The following is a 23545-nucleotide window of genomic DNA, read 5'->3' as shown; positions in this document are numbered from 1 at the left end:
CAGAGAGGACGGGACCTCAGGATGACCCAGACCCAGCCCTCACTCCCCTCCCCGTCCGGCCAGTTCTGCAGAAGGAAAGCTGAGGCTTAGAGAGGACAGCATCGTCTCCCAGGCGAGGGGCAAGGTGGTGCGGAGCTGGGATGGACCCACACTCCTGGACGCTGGGTCTGGGGTCCTCTCCGGGAAGCTGGGTCGCTCTCCGGGATGGAAGCAGGCAGAGGACGCCACCCCATGGTGAGGCAGAGCCAGCCGCTTGTAGACCAGGGGGACAGGAAGGGTCAAAGAAGGGGAGTCAAGGACTTGGGAGTTCTGGTCCCATGTGTGTCACTGTGTGGTTCTGCAGCCTTGGGAAAGCCCTTCCTTCTTACTGGACCTTAGTTCCTCCATCAAGAGGGTTCAACTAGCTTTGACTCTCTGTGATCTGTGACTGGCTCTGGAAAGACTCTGCTCGTGACAAAAAGCAAGGGTCTGGGCCTTAAAGGGACAAACCTCTCCCTGCCTTTCCCCTTCTTTGTCTTGGTGGTGTTCCTCTCAGTTCTGGTTTATCCACAAACAGATGCTGTTGTTTCAGGGCTAGCAAGTGATGGAGGGAGGAGGGAGGGACATGCAAATGAGATAGGAGGGGCCAGCAACTTGAGACAAAACCAGCAAGGCTCAGAGGATCCAGCTTAGCCCCCCTCTGAGGCCCCAGGTCCTGCCCTTAAGCTCCTCTCATGCAAGGAGAGCTGGTAGTTAAAGTGGCGTCTACCCACTGGGGTGCCTGCTGTGCCCCCAGGAAGTGAGATACCCCGAGTGGGCCGGCATCTGCTCAGGCACCACATCCCTTCCCCTGGCTCTTCTAGGCTCAGAGGCGGGGACCAGGTGCTGCTGGCTGCACTTCAGAGGAGACGAGGTCCCGGCAGGGGGCAGCCGGACCAGCAGTGGGCATCTGGGTCCCGGCAGGCAGGACCACAGCGGTGCCAGGCAGTCTGAGCAGACACCCCCCACCCCCACTCCCCTGCCCCAGGCCACACTTAGCCCTTCCTGGGCTTGTGGCAAACCACCGGCTGGGTTGCCATTAGAGTGGGCCGTGAGTTCTCACTTCTAACCTCAGTGCTGGTCAAAGACAGCTGTGGGGGTGGGGGGGTGGGCCGGGAGCCAGAGGACCTAGGCGTCAGGAGATGGAAGGCTATTAGCCCACTGCCCCCATGAGCTGAGTGAATGCGGCCCGTTACCCTGCTTAACTGTGTTCTCTGACGGCAGTGCTGTGGGAGAGGCAGCTGAGTGAGGGAAGTGGGTGTCTGGGGTTATGCTGTATTTGTTCAGGGGGTGGAATTCACGTTTTGAGAACCAGCAGATTCTAACGACCAGGCTCCTTACCCTACTTGCCAGTGTTTTTCACAGGCACCCTCTCCCCAGCGCCCTCCATTCCCCCTGCAAGGGAGTGACAATTGTGTCTATGTGGTTCTCGGGAATTCCAGGCCCCCAAGCTAAATGCAATCACTGAACAGGGTGGCCCAGTGGGGGTGGGAGGGGTCCTTAGTGTGTCAGGTGTTTGTGGGGAAAGAGGATCTAGGTCTGGAAAGAACAGACCTCTCCTAAGGGAAGCCTGAAAGAAACCCAATGACTGTGGCCCCCTGGTCCAGCCACCTGTTAGCCTACCTTCCAGGAGACCTTCGAGGACCAGGTGGGCAGACAAGGGACAGAGAAGCAGAGAGAGACACACCAGAGAGGTGCTCGGGCAGCGAGGTCCCAGATGAGCAGGGTGAGCCAGACCCCCAGCCTGTCCCGCCCAGAAACTTGGTTTTTCCTCTAATGTATTAATTTCTCCCCTTTCCCAGTTTCGGACTCTTGGACTCATCCAAGTGGGGGCTCTAGGATGGATGCCGCAGGCCTCCCCAGAGCCGAAGCCAAGGGGTGCGTATGTGCGTGCGCGTGTGTGTACATGTGTGTGCGTGGTGTGGAAGCCCGTGCGTGCGTGCACCAGTATATGTGTCTCCAGCCTCAGTGTCGGTGGGTCAGGGGGTTGGGGTGGTGAGGCAGGTGTTTTCGCCCAACAGCTTTGGTGTCTGGTGGAGGAGAGGTACCTGAGGAAGTGGCTTCTCATAGCGCAGGTTACCTGGCCCTGTATTTGAGGAGGTCCTCACCCTTCCTCACGCTGCATTGAGGGCTGGGGAGAAAAGGCCCAGGGCCTTTGGAACTGATGGCCAGAGGATAGCTCCTGGCCCATGGGGAAGCTGGGCCCCACCAAGGGTGCTGAGGACAGCCTGGGGAGGGTCTCTCGTGCTTGTTCTTTGAGAGGCTCCTGGGGATGCATGAATTGGATGGATAGACAGCGTCTATAAGCCGCCAGATGGGCTCCTGTGTGGGCAGAGGCTCTGCCGCCCATTGATCTGATCCTGTTTGAGAGGCTGCAGATGGGCAGAGTGGCGGCGGCCCAAGATAGGATAAGGAGAGGTCAGAGGAGGATGGGGTGACCTGGCCCCAGAGAGTGACTTGGTGGGGGTGGGGAAGGAGGGCTCCAATCAGAAGATTTCCTCCCTTTGCACTTGGCCTGGGAACGAGACCTCCATGACTCACCCTGCACCATTCCTTTACTCAAAGCATACTTGCCAATAAAATGGACAGATTACAACTTTTGTTAAGCCAGATACAAAGGCCCGTCCAGATCTGAGAGGGAGCATGGGCATAGGACAGTGGCAGTAGCTGGACGTGGGGCCCCTGGGCTCTCCAGTTCTGCACTAGCTCACTGAGTGGAGAGCACAGGAATCTTCCAGGTCACTTCCCAGCCTGGGCCTTGGTCTTCTCATTTGGGACACAGGCACTGGACCAAATGCCTCTCCAAGGCCTATTCCAAGCTGCAGCCCAGAGAAGTCATTCTAGTTCCTGAGGAAAAGGCCTAGAACACCTCCCCACGCCCCCTTCATCCCTCACCTAGTTGAGTTTTAAAGACATTACAACTTCCCCAGGTCATCATCTTCGGAGCGAAAGTGGGGTGTAGGCAGAGAGCAAGCTGAGAGCAGAGCTCATTTCACAGCAAGGGGGGCCTGGGTGCGCTTTCAGAGCAAAAAGGTGGAAACACACATACAAAGATGCAATAAACCTGAGTCGTGCAGCTGAATGAATGAAATGCTGTTCATCGAATGAGTGTAAGTGTGTTGGGCAGTGCGCGCCATCCCCGGGGGTATGGGGGTGCTGTCACAGAGGCGGAGGTGACAGCCTGATGGGAGAGGACATCCGTGCAGTAGCGTCTCAGCCCAGCTGAGCAGCTCTGAGGGAAGGGGGCTGCCTCAGGGGGGGTGAGGAGAACGCACCTGACAAGGGGTGCTCTGTGTGAACAGGAGTCAAGGAGATCGCGCACCTGTAATCAAAGGAGCCATCCTCTTCTTTGGGGTCCTCAGGGCCAAGGGGAACATCCTTCTTTTCTCGCACTTGGTCAGTAAGGGAAGCAAAGACACAGACGTCATGATTGAGCGTGCTCGAGCTCTGCGGGGCCCCAAAGTACAGCCAAAGAAGCCGCCTCTGGGTTCCGTGACTCTCCCTCTTAACAAGGCCCCATCCATGCCCCCCTTGTTCTTGCCTCCCACGGTTGCTCGGGTGCCAAGTGAATTCTGCTTCCTCCTCCCCGTCACTGGGGCTTTTCTTACATCCCCACTGACAACTGAAATCTCCCCCGACCCGGCTCCCCACCACCGCTCCATGAGGTCTTCTCCAAACACCAAATGGATGCGATCCTTGGCACCTTTCTTTTTTTCTTTTTTCTTTTGGCTGTGGCACTCGGCATACTAGATCTTAGTTCCCTGACCAGGGATCGAACCCATGCCCCCTGCAGTGGAAGCGCTGAGTCCTAACCACTGGACCACCAGGGAATTCCTTGGCACCTTTCTTAATCTGGCTCCCTGTTATAATTATGTGTGCACATTTATTTTGCCTGTAACAGAATGCCAGTTCTTTTCTCGAGGGTGGGGACTGTGTTTCTTCAAAGCTCCTAAGAGAGTGCCCTGGGCAGACAGGACACGCCACACACACCTCTGGAATGGAAGGTGCTCTCTTAACTGTGACCTCACTTGTTTGTGCGACTCCCTCTTCCCACACCTCCTCTGTGATGTATCAGCGTCCCTCCCAGGCCCTGTCTTGTGCTGTGATCCTCCTCCTATGCCAGCGGCACTGTCCTTGAGGGAGGGGTCACCTCTCCTTCTAGTATCCTTAGCACCCAGCACAGAGCCTGGCACACAGCAGACACTGAGGTGAGTGACTTCGTTTCTTCCTGAGGTACGAGGCAGGATAATCACCCCTATTTTAGGGGAGGGAAGCTGAGGCCTTGAAGATGTCACGTAACTAATTAGCAACTAAAGTTTAAGGTGGAGACTGGAGCCCTGGCCTCAAGGCTCCTGGTTCACTCATCTTCCTGATGGATGGGGGGCTTCCCTTGGAGCTGGAGGAAAGGAGATTAGCTGTAAGAAGAACTTTCTGGAACGGGCAGAGGAAGGCTGAGTTTATCTGATCAGTTCTCAGGTGCATCAGTTCCACCTGGAACAGAGGGTAAGCTCAGAAAGGCTGCCCTTCTCCTAACGCTGCCTTTCTGTCTTACAGAAGAAAACCAGCCCCAACACAGCACAACAAAGTGAAAGAAAACAACATTCACCAATAAAGGAGTATAATTTCCTGCCCTCCCTGACTTGAAGGAGAGGCATAACTCTTTAGAATCCTAGGGTCTGAGGGCACACGGGCCAGGGGAAGAAAATCAAACAGAATCTCCTCTCTCTTTGAGTTGAGTTTTAGGGGATCGTGGAGGAGGATGTGTTCACAGAGATGCGCAGAAGCCAGCACTTGGGGAGCACGGGGTGTGTCTGGCGATGGCTTTGGGGGCAGGGAGCAATTTCATTGTGCAATCCAGCTGGATTTTCACTCTCAGGGTCATCCATTATCCTGTCTCCTGTCACCCTACCCACTCCATCACAGACAGATGGCTTTCTCATCCCTGTTTGAAAAACAGTCAATATTTCCAGAAACAAAAAAGCCAGAGGTCCTTGTCCTTGACCTTGGTTTGTCTGGGCTGGAGGATCTTCAGGCCACAGAAGAGAAATACTGCTCTGGGACTCAAGAAAAGCTCAAAGCCCTTTAAGGACTGGGGGTCCCTCTCAGTGCAACCCACCCCTCAGCCTCCGCCAGCTCCTCATGTAGGAGCATCTGGCCCTCTATTGGTATATCTGATTTCAACCCAGCCACGCTGAGAGCCCAGCTCTGCGGCCTCTCTCATGCATGTGCTTCTTCCATCCAGACCTCTCTTCACCCCGGCCTCTCTCTCACAGTTCCAGAAAATGCATCTCTCCTTCCCACTTCACTGGAACATAGGATCCTAATGAGATTCAGGCTGAAAAAAGCCAATTACTGAGCAGATGGGTGGTGAGTCAAGGGGAGGGAAGGTCATTCTTAATGGGAGCCAGGGTTCTTTCCATCTCCTCTCTGGCTGCCTGGACTGTTCCATCCCCCCACCTCAGGCGAACGTCATTAACTCAAGTGCTTTCTGGCAACTCTGAGATGCACGGAACAGGCAAGAGGACTGTACGTCCAAGCTTGGCAAGGACTGTGCTCCCTGAGAGGGCGGAGCCTCCTGGAGCTGGCAGGGGACCTGGTGACTCACAGGAAAGCCCGCTGGCCCTGTCCCCCAAGCCCACTCCTCTGACACCTCTTACCTGGGTACTTGCCGCCTCGACTCCTCTTGATGAAACAGACGATGAGCAGGGTCAGCACCAGGAGGGCGACGGCACACATGAGCCCAATGAACCAGCCCTGGGTGGCGATGTCCGCCTGGTTGTTGGTGTAGGCTGGCGGGGGAGGGCCAGAAGCAAACACGTGGTGAATGATTCACGTGGGAGAAGGTGAGGAGGGGAGGGAAGAACTTCAGTTATTTCATGTCCAGGTTGCTCCTGCAGCCTAACGGTACCACCCAGCAGCTCTCTGGCCCAAACTACCCTACCCTGCTACAGGGACAAAGAGAAAATAATGTAAAAGTCAAGGTCAAAAGGTCAGAAAAGAAGCACAGGACAGGGTACAGGAAGCAGAATAAGCAGCAGGAGGCTGAACAGGCCCTTTAGGATGGGAAGTTTCCTAAGCATGAGGCGTGGCATTCTTGCAAAGCCAATGGCTGGGCACAGCCTGGCGGGGAATGAGGGAAGGCCAGGGGTTGACTATGATTTCCCACGAATGAGCCACAGGGGTGAGCCGGCACGCTACCCGCCAGGGAACAAGGTCAGCGGTCACATGGCAAAACCCCTGGAAGAACGAACGCCTTCGCAGGCCTGCACAGGCACAGAGCGGCGGCCTGTCCCACCAGTACGGCCCTGAAGCCAATCGGGCTTCCCGGCAGTGGGTCGCAGGTGGGGTACAGTTCCAGGATGCCCCGTGCTTCCCTGTGTCTCCCCCGCTGCACTGTGGGCTCCCTGACAGCAAAGACAGCCCCTGTGTGGGGAGCCCAGACGGGCCGGTGGCGAGGTTAGGGCCAGGGCTGTGCATTCAGCACACCCCATGCTGCCTCTCCCAGACCACTTCCGTACGTGGAGACCCCTGTGACAGCGGGCCCCTCGCTGTCCCTGCCTGGACATGTGGAGACCTGTCTCAAAGTGGGCAGACACCTTCATGACGCGAGGGGCGGATGGGCGGGCCTGGAGACCAGAAGCAGATCTGATGGTGTCCTGGAGGACCAATGGCTAAGGTTAGAGATCAGAAGGGGTGGGGTGGGTAGGAGTCACTTGCCCTCTTCCTTTCTATGGACTGGAGAACAAAAGAAGCAGCCTTCCACGGAAACCACGACGTGGAGGACAGGAAGGATCACAGGGGCAGAACAGACCCTGGGTAACCCTGGGGCCAGCAGAGCGAGCGGAGTGGCCTCTGGGAGAGCCAGACAACATCGGGAGTGCTGAGAGCCACGCAGCCAGAACCGAAGCTCAGGGCCTCCTCGGGGGAGAAGCACAGGCACAGAGGATGGACCTGGGCCCGTGCCGTACTCTAGGGTCTGCATCACACACCATTTTGTGGGGCACGTATCTGGGTGCAGTCTACCCTTTGCTCTTCTTGGGCAGAGAAACTGTCTTTACAGCGTTCTCAGCATCTAGCCAAGGGTACTGCACCAAGATGGGTCTCAATAAACAATGAAGACTGATGAACAAGACCTTCCACGCTCTCTGTGCTCTGGCTGCCCAGGCAGCCCGGGATGGAAAGCAGCTGAGTCCCATGGGAACATGGCTGTGACTACCCTGATCCAGGTACGCTGTGGGGCAAATCCCATCCCTGCTTCCGCTCCCGCTCCCGAAGGCCATTTCCTGCACAGGGTCAGAGAGGTCTTCCTAAACCCCATGCAGGATCAGATCACTTCCTCGCTTCAACCTCCAATGCTTCTCATTACTGTTAGGAAAAACCGTCCATTCCTTATCCTGATCTGCTGGGCTCCATCAGTCCCATCTCCCACCACCCTGGACACTCCAGCCACACTGGCCACTCCCACTCCTGCCCCAGGGCCTTTGCATCTGCTGCTCTTTTTTTCAGATGGCTGCCTCAGCAAATGTCATCTCTTCGGAAAGGCCTTCCTGGAACTTCCCAGCTAAGGCAAAAGCCCTCTCCCCCACCCAGCCACTCTCTGTCCGAGGGCTCGAATTTGTCCTCTTCATAGCACTTATAACCATTTGCTATCTTACTAACAGTTTACACCCATAAGCACTTCCTATGGGCTGGCACGACTCCAAGTGCTTTCCCATGATTATCTAATTTAATCCTCACAACAACCCCATAAGGTGGATTTTTACTATTACCCCTATTTCACAGGTGGGGAAACTGAGGCACTGAGGTTAGTGATTTGCTTAGGGGCCCAGAGCTGGTAAGTGGTAGAGCTGAGCTGTGACCCCTGGCCGTCACAGCTCGAGTCTGTGCTCTTCACTACTCCGCTCTCATCTCTCCACCCAGAAGTAAGCTCCTTGAAGGAGGGACTGTCAGGGTTACTGTCATCCCCCCAGTGCTGGGACACAGCCTGGAACATAGAGGCACTTGATCTGCTTCCTAACTTCCTTCCCTTCGCTCAGTCCACTCATCCTCTTGGCCTGATGGGGTCTCTGCTTCCCTCAAACTCCACGCTGCCCTCCCTTCCGCATCACCCATTCCAGCACGCGACTCAGTCGCCCGCTGTGGGTCCCCTTGGCAGTTATGGCATCTTTTTGTGCTTGCTTTGAGCTTTGCTGGAGGAAGATGAAGACCCAGGCCCCTCACAGATTCACTAAGTCATACTTCAACTGGACCTTCTCTGCAGCCTGGCCACCCTTCCACTCCTTTCTCACTGCCCCTCCCAACTGCTCCCCCTCCCCCTCTCGCTGCCCCCATGTGACCCTCTCTCTGAGTCAGTGTCTCGGTGTCGAGCTCACCTGCCCCACTCTGGAGACCACTGAAACCTCACAGCCTCCACGACTGTCCCTTCCTTCTGTGTCCAATGCCTCACCTCCTTGGTGGCTCAATCCTGTAAGGATCTCTGAAAACTCTAGCATTTTCAATTTCTTCCTCTGTGCTATCTCCTCCCTTCTGCTGTTAAGCACGTTGAAGCTCCTTGTATCTTAAAACAAAAAACCCTTGAGGAACCTGGCAGACTTTTTGGCTCTAGTGCATGCACTGTCCTCTTATAGGTAAATATTTTTTTTTTTTTTTTTTTTTTTTTTTCGGTACGCGGGCCTCTCACTGTTGTGGCCTCTCCCGTTGCGGAGCACAGGCTCCGGACGCGCAGGCTCAGCGGCCATGGCTCACGGGCCCAGCCGCTCCGTGGCATGTGGGATCTTCCCGGACCGGGGCACGAACCTGCGTCCCCTGCATCGGCAGGCGGACTCTCAACCACTGTGCCACCAGGGAAGCCCTAGGTAAACTCTTTGATCTTCCATCATCTCCAGTTCCTGCCAACTCCTTTCTCTGCCCCCAAGACGCTAACCTCGAGCCCCTCTGTACTCAGCGCTCATCCACCATCACTGAGGGCATCTTTCCCAGACTTACCTCGACACCCTTGACTCTTACTCTCACCTGCCCTCCAGTCCTGCCCTTCCAACTGGTGATCCTTTTTTCATCTCTCATTGTCCTTCCAGCCTGTCCTACACTGTAAGCCCAGGGCTTGCTCCTGACATCTCCTTGGACGGTCCCTCTGCCCCCTTCCTGCCCCCATGCTTCTGCCAGTGGCTTCACGACTCATCTCTAAGGGCTATCATTTTACTCCTTCCAAAATGTCTCTTATATTCATGTCACTGCACCATTCCAAAGGAGTCCCCTCACCCCAGTGTCCATCAGATCCCAAGGATACAATGACACATCATGTTATCATGTTCCCAGAACACTTCCATCATGCCAGGTGCTCTGGTCTTCCCCTCCCTGCATCCTTCCCATCCTGCCCCAGAGAGCCTGGACTGCCACCCTTCTTGCCCTCCACCTTTCCACATTGTACCCCCTCCTTCCTGAATCTCCCATTCCTCCAGCTCACACCAATCTCTGAACCCCCACTTCACCCCTATTTACTCTGCACAATGTAACATTTAATTGCTCTGTTTCCTGCGTTCTGATGTCCAATGATACTATTAAGGCTTGAGAAAAGGGGATTCCTTGGGCCCCCTCGTACTTAGCATGATGTTGGTCACCTAACAAGCAGTCATTGACTACTTATTGATTAATGACCAATTTAATCCTAATATGCTATGGTTAACCTGGGGTGTCTCTTGCATTTTTTCCTGATAACAGCTGGAGGGTCACATGGATATTGGCTTGACTACGTGCCACCTGGGCACTGGGATGAAGGAGCCACTTCAACTTGTGTTTGGATGGTGGTCACCACCTTTTGCAGAGAAGTTGGTCTGAATGTCTGCAGTGACCTGTTTGCTCCACCATCTTGCTGATAGCCGTCTCCCACGAGACTCCTTTCTCTTGGGAGAGAAAGTCACAATACCAGGGAAAGTGGCCATATGGGCAATTTAGAAATTAAATGTAGCTTTCCATTCCTGACAGCACCACGTAAAGTTCAAATGTTACCTTCAGTCCTCACTGAAAAGATCAAAGAAATTTCTGTGAAGTTTGGACACAGAAGGCTGTTCAAAACCAAGTAGATTTTGTAACTATGCTTGGTGATAGATGTCAACTAAACCTATAGTGATAATCATTTTGCAGTATATACATAGATCAAATCATTATGTTGTACGCCTAAAACTAATCAGTGTCAATGATACACAAAAACAAACAAAGAGACCAAAAACCCAGTGGGATCTGGGGTAAGGTGGGCTCAACCAAACCCCATCAAAATGACTCAGTTTCTCAAGAACCAAAAGAAATTTAGGACGTGATCTCACTCACAATGTGACCCCACACACAGACTCTGAGAGGAATAAGGCGTTTTTGCAAGGCAGTTACATTTGTCTGCTAACACCACTCTTAATCGATCCGTTCAACATGTTTCCAGATCCCTAACGGACACAGTAATAGCAACATCCCGAGACTAGGGTATATTTACACTCACCACCTTTGCTGTAGCTAACGGAAGCCAGAACAGCAGCCGTTCATTGGGGACACACAGGTCCTAATAACTCTTACTCTGGCCTAGAGGCCATATTTTGTGTGCCTTCCACACCGCACCCTACAATCCTGCTCAGAAACGGGCAATTCACCTGCAAGGCAGACAGTTCCCATAACTCCGAACTCTAATCAGGAGGAAATTGGTTTGGCCATTGGAGAGAGGCCAGTCACTCAAAGTCAGCAAAAAAATTATATTTCAGAAATAGGGCAGATGAACAAGTATGACAGGGATGGGCTTTTTTGTTTGTTTGTTTGTTTTGCAGTACACGGACCTCTCACTGTTGTGGCCTCTCCCGCTGCGGAGCACAGGCTCCGGACACGCAGGCTCAGTGGCCATGGCTCACGGGCCCAGCCGCTACGTGGCATGTGGGATCTTCCCAGACTGGGGCACAAACCCGTGTCCCCTGCATCGGCAGGCCGACTCTCAACCACTGCGCCACCAGGGAAGCCCCTGGGCTTCTTCAAATGCAGTTTAGCTTGGCTGCTCTCACTTAAGCATCATTTTACACCTTTCCGTCTTCACCTCGCTCCATCCTGGGTTTCTCCCAAACACAGCAGAAAGAGGCCAAATACAAGTAGGTCCCCTAACGTCCCTCCTCCCGGAGTCCCTGAGGTCTAAGGCAGTTTGCTGTCTGTCTCGCTGGCCCCCGTCAGCCCCCCATCCCACCTGCCCCAGGATGTAAGAGCTGGCAGGCCTCCTGGAGTCCAGGGTTATGTGTTTGTGGTCCCTCGGGTCTCTTTGGCTTCAAAAGCTTCAAGAATTGGTGATTAACTTCCCATGTGAGATCTTTCTGGTGAGAGTCAGGGAGCTTGTTAGCATTCCTTGTGGTTTTCTTCCATTTCTTTCCTGAACCACTGTAGCATGTTTGAGTCTATAGACTACAGTGATGGCCTGTGGTTGCCTAAATGACTAGTGGTTGGGCCCAGAGATGATCACTTACGTTGATGAGACACAGAGACCTGGGACATTCTGTGAACTTGACTCTGGAGTCCTGCCACTCCTTTGTGTGTTTTCAAAGGATCTGAACACACACTCACAGACACACATGAACTTCAGAAAGTGGAAATATTTTCCTTCTCTCTGTAGTTTGCACATAGTCATTTCCAGCCAGCCAGGGAGGTAAGTGAGCTGTATGTACTCAGGGCGAGGGTCATACCTGCCCTCTCCAGCTTGCACTGGGAGGAACTGGGGAAACATGCAAGTGCTGAAGGCCTCAATCACTCTGAAAGCAAGTTATGGGATCAGTTTCTCCATAGCAACCACAGGAAAAGAGAGATGAACACCTGAGTCAATATTCAGAAGTGTATTACCAATCATTATTATTTTTCTGTAGTGCATGTTTCATATCTCAAAGCAGATTGGGACATACCCCAGGGCAGGGGCTGGTCCTTTTTGCTCTGGCTCTTTCTCCCCAACCCTCACCCACAGTCCCAGGGCTCAGCTCTGGGAGAAGTCGAAGTCTGAAAGCAGGCTGAGCTGGCTTTTGCTGCAATCCCTAGGATGGAACGCTACCCTCAAATCTCATCTTTGCTTTCTGCCCCTGTGCTGGACTCAGGTTTGTAATGAGCAAAATCAAATGCATGCACTGGTGAGCAACAGCCTGGGACCCCGACTGGGTCAGACAGAATCCAGCCACCTGCTCTGCTTGGTCAACTGTCCAGTCCCCTGGCCTGGCTCCCAGGGTGACCTGGCTGCTCACGGACATCCTGCCTGAGTTGGCCACGTTAGCCTCAAGCAGGCAGCCGGACTCTCAGACTCCCCGAGACTTGATGGCATGGGCATGCACAGGACAGGCAGAGACACAGGGAGGAGGCCGGGACACCCAGACCAGGAGGCACCAGGCTAGCAGGGGTGGAGTGAGGCCCTCATACACATGGGCAGTGACTCTCAAGATGCAAGCTACCAAGATCAGCCTCGTCAAGCCAGGCGCAGGGAGAGTAATACGTACTTAAGTCCACATTCAGAAGTTCATATAAATCGTTGTGTTTTTTCCTTTATCCTGTGTCTAGTAACCTGCATCTGATTAGGATGTGCCTTGAGGCAGGGACTGGTGCTTCCCGCTCTCAGTCTCTTTCTCCACACTCATCCTTACCCCAGGGCTCAGCAAACTGGCCACTTGGCTAGCTTGCCTGGATGATTTTAAAGAGACACACAGACAGAGAAGCAAGTGTCCTCACGGTCTCCAGACTGCCAGCCACCCTGATCAACAGAGAGATTTCTGAACCTTGTACCTTTTACTGAGCCCCAGTTGGTACAAGTGAAGAAGCTTCTCTATCCACAGCCCTGATAGATCCAGAGCTCTTTTAGGATTAGAAAGCTTCTTCCCCTCCCCAGAACGACCAAAGGTCAACTACATTTAAGCCACGACAAACTTGGGGCAAAATTAAACCAAAACAACTTGTGTAACACACTTTCGAATTTTTAAACAACAGATGACAGTGGCAAGGCAGTGACATACATGCTGATCCTTGGTTTGGTTCCTGGAAGGATTTGGGGGTCAAGACCCTTGGATGGCCTATCCCCTAACCCCACGTGCGAGAAGCAAGCCCCTGTGCCTCCGGGACACACTGCCCCCAGACCCACACGCGGGGACCACGTCTGCATATACACCCAGCCCTGGTGGCTCAAGCACAGTGGAGGCCAGGTGGTCTCCCCTGCCCTCATTCTACAACGCCTCCGTTCCCCCCTGCCATCCCACTCATCCCCACAGGGTCAGAAGCATGGTTTCCTATCTACTGGCATGCACTTTTGGCTCGTTTTGTCTTCTGGGGAGCTGCAGACTGACACATAAGAAGAGCCGAGCCACGTCATGCAAGGTGAGGAAATGAGAGGATGAGTCTTCTTTCCGAGGAGAAGAGACAAGCAGGAAGCCGACAATGAGAACAACATGCTCCATGCTTGTAGGGGACGGCCAGGCCAGGCCAGATCCCCTCTCACCTGTACTGGTCATAAAGGTGATGACGGTACTGCTGATGCCCTCGTTGTCCCGGGAATAAACTCGCAACGTGTATGTCATACCGGGATAGAGGTCTGTCAGCTGTATGGGCTGGGCCTGGGCCTTAACAGGGACAGTTTTTTTCGTATGGTTGCCTGGGGAACAGAAACCTCAGTCAGCCTAAGGCTGGGCATGATGAGCTGGAGAGGCAGTGCTTAGGCTCCTGGGCACCTGTCAAAGGTAGAAGCATGGAGGGTGGGGGAAGGGGCCAGGCTGTCTTGCAGACCTGGAGGTCACCGGGCAGCTCCACCAGCTTTCTCACATGCTGACTCTCCTACACGATGGCCCTGCAGCCTAGGACACTGTTCCCTCTCCTAAAGTTTTCTGTCCTCACCCCAGTCTTAAGCACTTAGCACATCATGACCTGCTTCCTTAAGCTCTCAGGGTGTCAGCCAGCGCTCCGTTACCCTGGAGAGGGTCAGAGAGCCAGTCAGCATCCCTCACGGTAACCGGAGGTGAGACGGCCTCTGCTTCTCAGCTCTCACTCCTGGTTTCCCCTCTCATTTCTCACTGCGTGGTGAATTCACACATCAGGAGAAGCGAGTGCCTGGGTGTCTGAAAAAGTGCGGACCAAACTAGGAATTCTGTATTCTGTGGATGTGAATATCTCTCCAACCGCAGAGAACTAAGAGTTGGCTTTGTTCTCCCTCAAAGAGCTTTGGGTGGATTTCCAGCACAAGCCAAATAGGCCAGCATGGTGGGTCTGAGCCCTCAGGAACAGGGGCCTTCACTCAGAGAAGGCAGATAGCCTGACCACACTTTACAGCCTCACACATCTCGACGCCTGCTCCCCAGTTCCAGTAAAGAATGAACAGCTCAGCTCAAGCCACCAGCTGAGACGAGTGACCCTGGACGGTGTCTCTGACCTGTGAGCAGCTAGTGTCCCTCTGTGCAAAGCACAGTTGAACCCCAAGTCTGGACTGGCCTAGCCTGTCTAGGGGAGACAGCTGAGAATCTGGATCCTGAATTAAGAAGATCCAAGCAAAGGTGAGATCTGGCTCATCTGGGGGCCACCAGAACCGTCATCCTGGGCAGGAAATGGACGAAGGGCCCCTCACCCAGGCCGCCCCCACCGCAAGGCACCCCTGGACCCTCACTAACGGCCGCAGAAACCCCTTCCTCCTCCTCGAGTCTGCTCTTCCAACCTCGCTGCCGCCTGAGCACATGTCGACTTCATTAAGCCACAACGAAGCGGCTGGAAGGCTTCCCTGAGCCTGGGGGAGCGCATGGGATCTTTTTAATGGCATCTCCGCCACCCGCACAGAATGCTTACTGTCGATGTACTCAACCACAAAGTCAGTTCCGGGCCCGAAATTGTGCTTCCAGGTGATGTTGGCCCATTTACTGTTGGGGAGCACTGTGACGTTCCAGATGGATTGCTCATCGGGGGCTGGTAGGGGGGTTAGAAGAGGAGTTAGTGGTGAGGAGGGAGGCAGCACTGTAGACACACGCACACACACACACACGCGGGCAGCTAGGAAAGGGTAGAGTAGGAAGTGGCTGTGCACAGGGCCCGCCAGAGCTCCAAGCTGCAGCCTTGGTAGCCAGGCTAGGTATGAGCAAGTACAGTCAGGAGGACCCGTATGTGAGGGAGAGCCGGAAACTGTGTGTCCACATAGGTGGGAGTAGGAATGAAAGAGTGGGTTTGATCCAGGCCATTGGAGGCTCTAACCTGGGTTTATTCCCTTTTTAGGTCCCTTGTCGTGGATGTGAACAGTGCAGCGAAAGGGGCCAGTGAAAAGCCCCATTAGCTAGGATGCAGACGGGGCGGGAGAGGTGTGCCAGCCTCTTTCCCCTCAACTATAGACATTCTACAGGAAGGAGAGAGGGTATCTTGAAAAGCCACTTGAGAGTCATGTTGAGATTTGCAGAAAGGACAGGACCAAACAGGGGAAAGCCTTAATGGGATCCTGAAACTGGAGGTGGAGAATGGCAACCTACAAGGGTGACTCTAGTCTGAGGAGCCCCTGGGGTCATTCTTGGTCAACAAGATGCTGAATTATTGAAAAATGGCCTCAGATTCTCTAAGGGGACTGGGGGCCTAAAACCCCAGGGCCCCAAGCAGAGACAGTACGAATCCTTCCTCTCCCTTTCATGAGCTAGAGGGGACCAGAGAAGATAACTCCTTCTTGACACCCAACGTTCAGTGGTCCAGATACCAGAAGAATCCTGTTCTGTTGCCTTCTCAGCACTGTATCTTTGAGGCCTGATCTCTATGTAACACAGAAGACATTAATTATCTAGTTCCTATGAGCTGGGAGCTACTTTATCAAAGCCATCACCCTGTCTGAAACTACAGCCTGTGGACAGGAGAATGGCACTCATCTTCAAACGTAATCATTTTTCAAGCATCCCAGCGGTCTGATTACCCCATTTCCCAGCAAAGATTTAATAGCAGAATACTAGCACGAAGGCTTCTATTTCAAAGACTTTACAAGTGTGGCTCCTCTATAGTTTATTAGCATGCAAGGGGGCACTGTCACCGGCTCACCTGTCAAAAATAAATGAATAGAGTACATTGGTGATGCATTTATTCATTAGCTATTTGACATGTGACTGAGTCTGCAGGGCTGGGGAAGTGATAAAAGATCTCCTGGTCTCCACTTCAAAGAAGCACCTTCTCTACTACAACCTTGTCAGTTGTCAGTCGCCCCAGGTGAATATGATTCATTTTAGAAAGAGATTCCATTGATGGCATGAGGCATTCTCCGTGGGGAGGGCAGAAGGCAGACTTCTTTACTGATCTGCCAAAGGTTTCCGCTGTGTTGGCTGCTTTAACTCAGCCCAAATCCCAGCTCCTTAGAATCTCATGGCTCTTTCTAGTGGGAATGAATTATGATCAGTTATGATTTGGGGACTTGAGATTTTTCCTCCTCAGCCCTGGGCCCTGGAAATAGCCAAAGAATTTGCGTTTAGACAGTCTGACCACCAATACAACCCTGGCCCAAATCTGACTGTCTTAAAGGTAATGGAGATTGGGGCACTATTAGATAAGGCCAAGCAATGGGAAGCCAAAATGATTTAGAGGTGGGAGCTGGAAGAAGGCACTGGCATCTAGAGAGACCAAGATGACGATCACTAAAGAACAGAAAAGCTCAAAGACAGGCGCCGAGAAGGAAAGCTATCAGTTACTATAAAAACAAGAGGAAGAAGTGAGGGGAAGCAAGGATTGTCCTGTCAGCTCCTGGGATGTGAGACTTAAGGCGTATCCCTTGAAATCTGAAAAAGACAAGTTAAGGACAAAGAAAAAGTCCCATTTCACCACCCAAAAGAGTCAACTTAGGAAACATTTTGTCCTAAGTTGTAAGACACGATAAAGATGAACTTTCATTTTGAAAATCCTGGACAACAGAGCCACTCTGCTGCGTTGAGGGAGATGAGAATGTTGAGGGGAGCCCCCGAGCTCTAAGGATAAGGTCAGAGTGTGGCCGGGCCCCCGCAGCATCTCAGGCTCAGTTAGCAGTTGGCATGTGAGAGTCCATAGGCTACTCCTCTGTGACAGCGAGGCCAATCCTTCCAGAACGAGCAAGACCCACTCCCTGTCTTCATTCTTGGTACACCTCTTCTGTGAACTCGGAGCATTAAAGTGGGGCACGGAGGCCCCCCTGAATGCAAAAGAAGCCTCACTGTGGACCCAAAGAACACCCGTCAGTCACCAAACTGCCAATGGCAGCTTCTCATAGCCTAGCAGGTTTCTCTCAGCCAACTCTTCCCTACAGAGCACGCTGTTTAAATTCTCGTTATTGCAGCTTTAAGGCAAATCAGTGTTTTCAAGGTCTGAGGAGCATAATGTCAGCTACGTACCACGTGTCTCCCCTTACGGCTCACACAACTCCATGTAATTGGATTGAAGAAGATACTCGCACATGCATTAAGCCTCTATCCTCATTCAAGTGCTGAGAGAAGAGGGGTGGGATGGGTGACAGCGAGGCCTCGGAAGGCGAGGGGACTTGCCCGGGAAACAGAGGGGGCCTACAGTTCTACGGCTGCCGGAGGAGGGTTCCGGGTGCTTCCTGCCAGCCCTGCCGGCTGCATCGTGCTTTACAGCTGGCCTGTGGCTCCACAAGCTAGAGGCCCTCCCCTCCGTGGTAATAAGACTGTTTGATGTCAGTTCTTAGAAGTACTGCTGGATTCCCGAGGGGGTCTCCTCATGCTGGAAGAACAGAGCTTCCTGGCCTGGCTGCGCGATGCAAGAACAGCACACTCTCTGGGCTCAGCAGGCCAGCCCTGGGATCGATTCTTATTTACCAAGGGCCCCTAGAAAGGCTGCGATTTTCCCTCCGTGTGTATATCTGGGGGTGTGGGGAATATGAGTGGGGAGAGCCACAGAGCACTCTGTGGCATTACAGGACTCCTTGGTAATGCCATTTCCTGCAAGCTCTGACTAGAAAAGTCTATAAGTGCGCCTTTCGGGGAGAGGTGCAAGGGAGGCGCAGGGCTCTGGGGACAGAACCTGGCATGGCTGGCCACTCCCCACTCCTCAGCCCTCTGCTGCAAGCCTGGGGCGTCATGGCGGAGACAGGAAGCCTTCTCAGGCTGGTTGGCCAGTGTCAGGCCCTTTCCTTCCCCACTCTCCGCCTTCTGGAGTGCTCAGCCCTAAGCTGATCCCTCAGCATGTGGCTGGAGGCAGCCCTACAGTCTGGGGCCTGGGGGCCCTCTGTGAAAGAACAGGGATCCAAGGTTAGGACAGGGGCTCTGAGCAGTGGAGGCCACCATAGGGGCGGGTGCTCTGTGCCTCTAGGCCACCAGACAGAGAATCTAGTCTCCTGTGCTTTCAAAGCAGAAACAAAGGGAGGTGTTGACCAGCACCATCTCAGACCCGCCCCCCCCATCTGAGGAAGCCTGTGGTTGGAGGGACAGGAGCACGGATGGATGACGGGCAGTACCGGATTCTTGAATCTCAGTCCTGGTGGTGGTGGGAGGACTCTCCGTGGTGGTGGCGGCGGCAGTGGTTGTAGTAGTTGTGGCGACGGTGGTGGTGGCGACGGTGGAGGGTGCGACAGTTGGGATGGTGGGGACTGTTGTGGCTTCGGTGGTGGCAGCAGTGGCATCAGTACTGCCCACCGTGCCCGTCACACCCACCGTGGTCGGGGGCGACGTGGGAGGAGCTAAGGGGGAAATGTAAAACAGCCAAGTCTGGTCGGTGTGGCCGTCCCCAGCCTGGACACACGGCCCCACGTGCAAGGCAGGCAGCCCGCAGAAGAGACGGAGCTTAGGGACCAGAAGCCTCCCCGAGCAGGATGGACTGGGTCAGACGGGTCGCCGTGAAAGAGAACAGGACCATGGCAAGGAAAGAGAATGAAGCCTGTGTGTTTCATTTTCTTCTCATGGTCTGCGTGGCTCAGAGCGCCAGCATGCACACAGCCAAGGGCGTGATGAAGACGGGACACACACCAGATCACTCAGACCCCAGGGATGACATGGAGTCCCAGGTCAAGCAGCACCCAGCACAGGCCAAGCAGCGCCACTTGGGTCCAGGCCTGGAGCCCCGGCCTCGGAGGTGGGCAGGTTGCGGGGCCCTGCCCTGCAGGAGCACCGGGAAGCCTGCCATTCCCACCCCTTCACGCCCAAATCACCCCCTCTCCTGCCTGCTTGAGTTCTACCACCACCCAAACCCAGTGACAGAGAGAGAGAACGATCCCCACTCTGTGGGCAAGACTTGCACCTTGGTTCGTCTTTCCTACCTCCACCGCCAGCCCCTCCCCAGGCTCTCAGCTCTTGTTCATTCCCTGGCCTCTCCTCCCTTCTTCTCTGTCCAGCGACGGTCCCAGATTACCCCAATCCACCCTGACTTGTAGTAACTGCCTTTCTCTCTAGGGCATCTGGGGTCTGGGCACCGGAAGCCCTTTCCCTTTGATTAGAATGTGGGAAAAGGGCACTGATGGACTCACAGTGTGGCCTGCGCTCAGTAGCACCATCTTCCCAGCCCACAGTAGATGTAGAAATCCCCAAAAGAGCATAAATGCAAAAGAGCATAAATCTTCAGAGAAGTTCGAATCTGCACTACCTCTTACTTCCTCATCTCCCATCCAAAGCTACCCTTTGTCGTCGGTCAGCCCTAAGGGGCTAAGTCTATCATGACAACATTTCCATAGACCGTCTTTCCTTCTACAGAAGGGTTGTGGACACTAACAAAGGGCTGGCCTATTACTCTTTAGTTCCAGTATTGCTAAAGCTTAGGGTATGAGAAGAATGATGGGCAAATCAGAGAGAGACAGAGCTGCCTCTCCTCCTTGCCCACTATCTCCTGTGATCTGACCACAGTCTACTTTCTAGTGTCACCGCTGACGGGGCAGAAGGCAGTGATGTTAAGACATAAGTAGGTAACTCTAACTTTCAAGGAAGAGTGATATCCTACCTTATCCCAAATCTGCAGAAGATCAGGAAAATACTATCCCTGCTCTCCAGAAGGGAGCCAGGGCAGCGAGGGAACCAGAGAGAAAATTGCCAGAAAGCCTTTCTCAAGAATCAAGAGATCCTAAGTCTTCTCAACAAGGGCCTGACCAACAGAAGCCCTTTCATTCCCCCGGGGACTCCAATATTACAAGTCCTCCATAGAGAAGGAGGGACTGTTCCCGGGATCCCAGTCGCTTCCCTATTTGTAAGATCAGAGGCATTATTGGGCCTGAGGGTGCCGACCACAGAAGTCACACTGGGCAGCTGACTATGCCCCATGCATTCCAGAGATTCCTGGGCAAGGTGAAGGCAGACTGCGCTATATTCCCCAAACCCCAGTCAACTCGCAGACATCAGGAAGGGGTGGGGGGAGGGGAACGTGCGGTGGGAAAAACTCTCCCTCTCACAGTCAGTATTCAAGGATGTATTTCAGTCCAAGGTGGCCCCAGGCCTGGAATGCAAGCTCGGCGCTGTAAGAGCTCAGCCTGCGGGAATTCGCCTATCCCACCCACCAAGACAGACAGACACACACACACACACACACACACACACACACACACACACACACAAGGGCCTGAGAGATCACAAGGCAAAGGTGAGCTCCCTCTCAGGCCTGATGCCTGGCAGCTCCCGTGGCCACGGAACACACATGGGCTTTTCCTGCTGTTCTGAGCTGCCGGAAGGAACCCTGAGAAGCTATTTTGTCCACCTGGATAGGACTGCTCTGCTCTGGCTCCTTATCAATAGTGTATTTTCTAATAATTTCTGGCAACTGCAATGTTCACAAGGTTCCCCTTTGCTATGACTATTTAAAAGGCGTCATCAAAACACTGAAAATGCCTTTAAAGTTAAATCATCCCACTCTGTGCAGTGCAGAGACGTGGGCTTCCCTTCTTATGTGCACAGTGGTGCTGCATTTCCCGGCCCCCGGAAGCTATTCACACTCTCACGTGGGCCCTGGTCCTCATACAAGCAGGTACACACACTCATGCTCACACAGGGCCTACAGCCAGGCCCACACGCTTCCCCGGGCGCTTCAGCGAGCAGCCCTAGAAACAGAGATGCTGAGAGAGGCTAGGCTGGAGCGAGTTTCTTCCTGGGCCCTGCTGGGCAGAGACAAGAATGAGCAATGACTGAGGATGCTTCCACACTCCCTCCCCTCCCTCTGCCAACTGTGACAGGAGGAAGGGTTTTCTTTGATGATGGCTACCTAGATGCTTATCCTTCAGCTCAGCAGAAACAATCAGGTATTAGCGAGAGGGGACCAGAAGGGGGTGGGAGGAAAGGAGGGGCTTCCAGGCGTCCTCCCAGAGGGTCCCCGGCACTGGAGGCACAGCGGAGAAGACACCTTCTGGGCTGGCTGAGGTCCCAGCTGGTAAATCAGCATCCTCTCTGGCCTACTCATTAGCTGTGTCTATTGTCCCAGGGTTGGACAGGGCCAGAGAGACTGGGAGGGCAGAGGTAAGAAGGCAAGGCTCTGAGGGAAGGGACAGAAGGGTCAGGTGAGTGAGTTGTTATAGGTGGGAGGGGAGGGCAGGTTTTCCATGGGAAACTGTCCAGCGCTCAGGTCTAAGGGGATTCAGATGATTTCAACCCCTGGGGCGGGGTGGGGGTAGCAGATAAACGGGGAATAAGGACCAGAAGCGGGGCTTACAGTCAGAGTGGCCCACAGGCTGGACAGACTCGTTGCTGGGCTAGGGGGTCATCTTCAGCCACAGCAGGAACTATGGGCTGGAGAACCACCCTGGTCACTCCCCAGTGGAGACCACCAGCCTGGCGACCGAGAGTAATGGGGAGCCACAGTGGGCCTGGAGCTGGAAGCACAGGACCCCTACCTGAAGGCAGTGTCAACCTAATGGCTTACCTAATGCACACTGGAAGGCACCCCAGCTATGGCCAAGGGTTTTCCACCAGAGTTTTGGGCGACACCACGCAGGAGATGGAGAAAATTAAGACAACACGTCTCTTATTCATTTTTCGTTGCCCAGAACCTGCCCTGGAGCTGCCCACCAAACACTGGCAGATCTGAGCCGAGTCAAAGACAAGGACAGCAGTTTCCAGACATTCCAAGGTGGAGGGTTCAGTCCAAACATGTCCACCTGGTGCACGGACCACCCTGGCCAAATCATAGATGGCCAGGACAGATGGGCAGCAACCCTAAGAGACTGCAGATGGGGGTGCATGACAGGGATTACCTTTACCGGGTGAGATAGGAACAGATCAGTCTGCGGGGGAGAATGCCCACGTTTGGAGAAGATGAGAGGGAAGGGAGCAGCGGGCTGGACTCCAGGCCCGCGTCACCAGTATAGAACCTGAGCGCCATCACCTCGCACCTGCAGACTGTGCAGGAGGTTCTTATGCATTTAAGGCTGGGAATGGCTGATGTTACCAGCACAGCTCATTTACCAAGATGCGCGCTGTGCCTCTACCACCATGTCACATGGAAGCTGGAGCCTAGGAAACACATCTGACCGATGGACGGAGGCCCTGGCAGCCTCTGCACACCAGGGTGAGCTTGGATCTTTCCTAAGCGAGAAGTAGGAAGTGGGGTGTTTGGAAGTACATCCATCCCCCTCATACCTGCCACACACGAGAGGGGCAGCACAGACTGGCACGGATGCCCACTGAGCAAAGCATACTCCCCGCGACCAGATCCACTTGCTTTGGGTCCTGGGTGCCAGAATGGGGAAGGTGGACTGCGAGCTGCTTGACCAAAGAGTGTCTAGGTGATTCATGTGGTGCCCTCCCTGCATCTCCCCTTCCATCTCCACTAAGTTGCTTCGGCTGCCCTGAGCACCTGCTATAATAGTCCCAGGGGAAACCCTTATGCAAACTTGAATCAGGAAGTTAGGGCCACTCCCAGACTGCAAGGATGGCTTTCTCCCGGTCTCCAGGCCCAGGACACCTCTCTGCCTCACATCCCAGCAGAGGTGGGGAGGCACTGGCCCCTGCAGGCCTGGGTTATTTGGGGGTGGGGGGGATGGAGAGGACTGGGGGTGGGAAGGAAGATGGCAGCGCACCACCCAGATCTGACTGGTGGAGCAAACGCAAACAAAGGAAGCGGGGTGCGCAACAGAAACAGAATCAACCTAAAATAGCGGGGCGGGGGGCGGTAAATGAGTGAAGGTGGAGGGGAACCAAACCGGGTAAGGTGGCGTCCTCTTCCTAAGCCAACCCTCCAGTTCCTCACCTGGCTCTCGGCTCTCCCTGCTGCCTAGAGTCTGAGAAGGCTCTGGCAAACCCTTGCCCTATAGCCTTGGTTCTGCCTCAAAGGAGGGCAGCGGAAGGCACCCTGAGGCCCCTGCCTAGTTCCTCCAGCTTGAGGACCGGCCTTCGGTGGTGATGTTCCTCAAACCCACAACATGAGGACTTGAGACAAGGACCTTGGCTAGCAGGTCATCTCCTGCTCCAGACTTGCCTGCCCGACTCCTCACTGTGCGTCCACCTCCCAGACCCCAAGAGTGGAGACTGTTCTTAACACCCAAGACTCTGAGAAGCTGGGTTTCTGAGGGGTGAGCAGGCCATCAGTGCATGGTGTCCACTGAGACTCCAGGTCCTGGGGCACCCGGCCCCATCCTGGGACATGCAGACTC

General features: G+C 54.1%; 1 protein-coding gene across 11 annotated transcripts in view; it reads right to left on the bottom strand.

The window, feature by feature from the left end:
- Positions 1-23545, bottom strand: part of NFASC (neurofascin) — a 189727-nt gene that overhangs the window by 5774 nt on the left and 160408 nt on the right. For 6 of the 11 annotated variants that reach the window (XM_073802129.1, XM_073802132.1, XM_073802158.1 and 3 more), the window contains 5 exons: positions 18443-18664; positions 14830-14946; positions 13499-13651; positions 5676-5807; positions 3341-3410 (listed from right to left, as the gene is read on the bottom strand). In XM_073802129.1, coding sequence (XP_073658230.1) covers positions 3341-3410; positions 5676-5807; positions 13499-13651; positions 14830-14946; positions 18443-18664 — 694 coding nt within the window. The remainder of the gene's footprint in view (positions 1-3340; positions 3411-5675; positions 5808-13498; positions 13652-14829; positions 14947-18442; positions 18665-23545) is intronic. The other 5 variants (XM_073802148.1, XM_073802151.1, XM_073802152.1 and 2 more) reach the window with 3 other exon arrangements.

This window comes from Tursiops truncatus, chromosome 1 (genome assembly GCF_011762595.2).
Source record: "Tursiops truncatus isolate mTurTru1 chromosome 1, mTurTru1.mat.Y, whole genome shotgun sequence".
NCBI classification, from domain to species: Eukaryota; Metazoa; Chordata; class Mammalia; order Artiodactyla; family Delphinidae; genus Tursiops; species Tursiops truncatus.
The sequence above is the reverse complement of the archived record's forward strand: the minus strand, read 5'-3'. Positions and strand labels throughout refer to the sequence as shown.